The sequence below is a fragment of the Bidens hawaiensis genome, unplaced genomic scaffold (assembly GCF_021521415.1).
Source record: "Bidens hawaiensis isolate Kalapana, Puna unplaced genomic scaffold, B.hawaiensis_p1.1 tig00035848_1, whole genome shotgun sequence".
Taxonomy (NCBI): domain Eukaryota; kingdom Viridiplantae; phylum Streptophyta; class Magnoliopsida; order Asterales; family Asteraceae; genus Bidens; species Bidens hawaiensis.
In genome coordinates this window covers 191,007-195,052 of record NW_027505383.1, presented here as the reverse complement: position 1 = coordinate 195,052, position 4,046 = coordinate 191,007, and the positions used below count along the sequence as shown (strand labels likewise).

The window sequence follows — 4,046 nt, the reverse complement described above, 5'->3', positions numbered from 1 at the left end:
GGCTCAACCAGCTGTATGGAACCCTTAAGAGCCTTCAAGTTATTTTCAGTTATAGAGAAAACCCACTCGCCCGAAGGCCCACTGATGATAAAACCCGGACACCCTCAAACCAAACTAAAGATCACAAAGATCCCTGTCTTTCTTTGTTGATTATCATTGGACCATCCAATATCTATAGTCACAAAAATCTTAATCTTCGTTCATTACCCTCTCTCTCTCTTTCATATATATTTTGTAAAGGCCCAATATTATGCACTAACAAAAAGAAAATGCACTAATAAAAAGAAAATGGCCGCACATAAGTAAGAAACCCACTTTTGCTTGATTTTTTTCGAGATGAGCAAAATTGGTACCGGTATTGAAATTGGTACCGTCGATACCGAATCGGTACCAAAGTTTTAAGTTACGGGATCGGTACGGTACTGGTATTTCCCGATCTTTTACCCTCGGTACCGGTATAATCCCGTCCCGGTACCGGTATCGAACCGAATATTTCGGTACCGGTACCAAGAATTAGTGATTTTCGGGATTGGGATTTTCGGTACCGGTACGGTACCATGCTCATCCCTAACAGTGATTTCCAGCGAGATTCTAGCCAATTTCTGACTAAAATGTGTTTTGTGTATGTATGAAGACGAAAATTACATATAAAAATGTGTGCACGTATATATAGAACTGAAAATTATACATTAAAGTCCGATTGTTTAATTCTGATTAATCTCGATTAATCATGATTAGTCGATAGTCTCCACCCTACCGCCTGAATAACTACTAGCTATTTTTACAACACAATTTTAAGTTCATGTTACTATTATTAATTGAAGGAAAATTGGATTTTAATAATCCCAACTTAATGCAGTTAGCCGATAATAATCCCAAATTTGAAAATAGCTGTCACTGGTCCCAACTTTCACAATAAGTTTTCATTGGACCTCCGTTAAAAAAATTACGACGTTATTTTTTTTCAAATTTCAAATGGATGTTTTAGGGCTTTTGATCGGACTGAGAATACGAATTGGTTGATGTAAAATTTAACTCGAAACAATGCTTCAAACAACTTGATTTCTGTTAATTAAAAGTTTAAATATCAGAATTGAAGCATCATTTAGTCGTTTGGACCATCGTCTGGATGTAAGTTTTAAATCAATCAACTTGTATCATTATTCCGATCAAAAGCCCTAAAATATCATTTTAAAAATTGAGACACGCGATAGCTATTTTCAAAGTTGAAATTATTAATGATTAAACTTAAATTTGCCATAAATAAATAACTCTAAAACCATACTACCTTCATTCGCCAATATATTATTCTCTATATAAGACGGTGTCATCTTCTTCTAGTAATCACCATTATCATCATACCCTGTTCTTGTTCAATATCATCATAACCCCATAGCCTCTTTATTTCTCAGGAATACCTTCCGATTCTCCATATCTCTATGCTACTGATTCGAATATGCTCTTCAGATTCACAAGTTTCGGAATCTATTATTCCTTCATTTTTTTAAAACAATATTATTATTCTCCTCTGTTAATATATGTTTGCACAGTTATTATTATTATTATTGTTAATTGAGCCCTAGAGTTATCAGATCCATTGCCTTATGTTTACTTTCAATACTTTATGTAATTAATTAATCACAGATGGATGCACACCCTGTTGACATAACCGAAGAGAACCGGTCCGCCGGAACGAAAGTTTGCGGCGGTGCACCTTGCGGGTTCTCGGATGCTAAAACGAGTTCACGGGAGGCGAAAGAGCGGTCCGATTCGATGTGGAAGCTTTGGGGCGGGGTAATATTATGTTTTATTTTTATGGGAGTTGAGGTTTTTGGTGGGATTAAAGCCAACAGTCTTGCGATATTAACTGACGCGGCTCATTTGTTGTCTGACGTTGCTGCGTTTGCGATTTCGTTGTTTTCGGTTTGGGCTTCGGGTTGGGAGGCCACGCCTCGCCAGTCTTACGGGTTTTTTAGGATTGAGATACTTGGGACGTTGGTCTCGATTCAGATTATTTGGTTGCTTACTGGGATTTTGGTGTATGAGGCGATTGAGCGGATTGTTCACGGTACGGTTGAGGTTGCTGGTGGTCTTATGTTTGGGATCTCCGCTTTTGGTTTGGTTGTTAATATTCTCATGATGTTTATTCTTGGCCATGATCACGGTCACGGTCACGGACATCATGGTCACGGACACCATGGGCATGATCATGGTCATGGTCATGATGAGGATGTTGAAGACGTAAACGTCCATGGAGTTAGCGTGACAACACACCGACATCATCACGATCACGGCCATGATCATGATCATGATCATCATGAGCATGATGAACATAAGCCTTTGCTGAAGACTTATTTCGGAGATCAAGTTAAAGAGAAGAAGAGAGGGAATATTAATGTTCAAGGCGCGTATCTTCACGTGTTAGGCGATTCGATCCAAAGTATCGGTGTAATGATTGGGGCTGCAATCATATGGTACAATCCTGATTTGAAGATAATCGATCCCATTTGCACATTATTGTTTTCTGTTATCGTGTTGTATACAACGATCAATATGTTGCGTGACATTTTGGAGGTTTTGATGGAGAGTACGCCACGGGAGATTGATGCAACGAGTCTCGAAAGAGGTCTTTGTGAGATAGATGAAGTGGTTGCTATTCACGAGTTGCATATTTGGGCGATAACGGTTGGGAAGGTGTTGTTAGCTTGTCATGTGAGAATTCGACCTGAAGCGGATGCTGATTTGGTGTTGGATAAAGTGGTGGATTATATTAAAAGGGAGTATAATATTAGTCATGTTACGATTCAAATAGAGCGCGAATAGGTTTATGAGGTTTGTGCTTGATGTATGCAGTTCATGAATGGCAATCTTTGAACGTGTCCGAAAGACGAAGGAAGCAAATCCCATGAGTTTTTACTCTGCATGAAGTGATGAAAACTTGGTTCTTGCAGAGGTAATTGTTGATAATAATTGATATGGTAGTTGGTAGTTATGAACTTATTATCCAAATTCTTGTTTATTTTATGCCTTTTTCTTATCAATTGATTTGCATATTGTAGATACATTACTTTTAGGTATTGTCTTTGGGCAATAGTTTATTATCAGTTCATTAGCTTTCTATGAATGCATATTTTTGAACATTTGTACCATCGACACCTATCGTTCAATATCGTCTAACTTACCGCAAGATGTTAAGGGTATATGTACTGGGCGAGAAATTGGGGCGAGAAATGTGGTTTTGGGGCGAGAACACCGCCCCCATGCGACAAATGGGCGGTTTGGGGGGAGGGGGGGGGGGCATGCAGTTGTCGCCGGTGTGTGATTGTTTTTTATTATTATATGTTTTTGTGTGATATATATATATATATATATATATATATATATATATATATATATATAATAAATAAAAGTTTTCTCATGCCACGTGTCATTCTCTTATGCGTTATTATTCTTGTTTTCCCGCCACTTTCTCCTATTAATTATACATACCTTTAAAAGTTATTTTATAAATTTTTTGTTTAATGATTTTTCTAATTGCTTTTACAAAACATATTTTATATTTAAAAAAAACGTTAGATTTATTTATCAAACATTTTTATAAACTGAACATTTTAGTTATTCAACGGGTCATTGTTAAAAACACGTGGATTTTTAATTGAACCTACCCACTTTCTTCTCACCTGTAACTGTAATATCTTTCTTTCTATCCCTATTTTGTCGATCAAAACCTTATTTGATTCTCCTTCATTGTACATTCTTCAACTAATCGAACATTTTCTTCTATTGATGATTGGTTCGTATTGTTTCGATTGTACTATTTATGTTCTCATAATACTATTTTACTTTAGTTGCTTCCATATTTTTAGTGTATTATCTAATGTTGTATCGAAAGAAGTATTTAGAGATTTATGATTTATTTTTAAGTTTGTGATAGTAGTTATAATTAAATTTCGGACTTACTTAGTGTATTACTTAACTTTATTTATCAAAAGTTATTACTTACAAAATCTAAGTTGTTCATCTCGTATAAGACACGGGTACATAAC

General features: G+C 36.1%; 1 protein-coding gene across 1 annotated transcript; it reads left to right on the top strand.

Annotated features, from left to right (window-relative positions):
* Nucleotides 1-1,617: 1,617 nt before the first annotated feature.
* LOC143612859 (metal tolerance protein A1-like) lies at nucleotides 1,618-3,034 on the top strand. The gene has a single exon (XM_077086734.1). The coding sequence runs from the start codon at nucleotides 1,645-1,647 to the stop codon at nucleotides 2,821-2,823; it is 1,179 nt and encodes a 392-aa protein (XP_076942849.1). The 5' UTR covers nucleotides 1,618-1,644; the 3' UTR covers nucleotides 2,824-3,034.
* The last annotated feature ends 1,012 nt before the right edge of the window (nucleotides 3,035-4,046 follow it).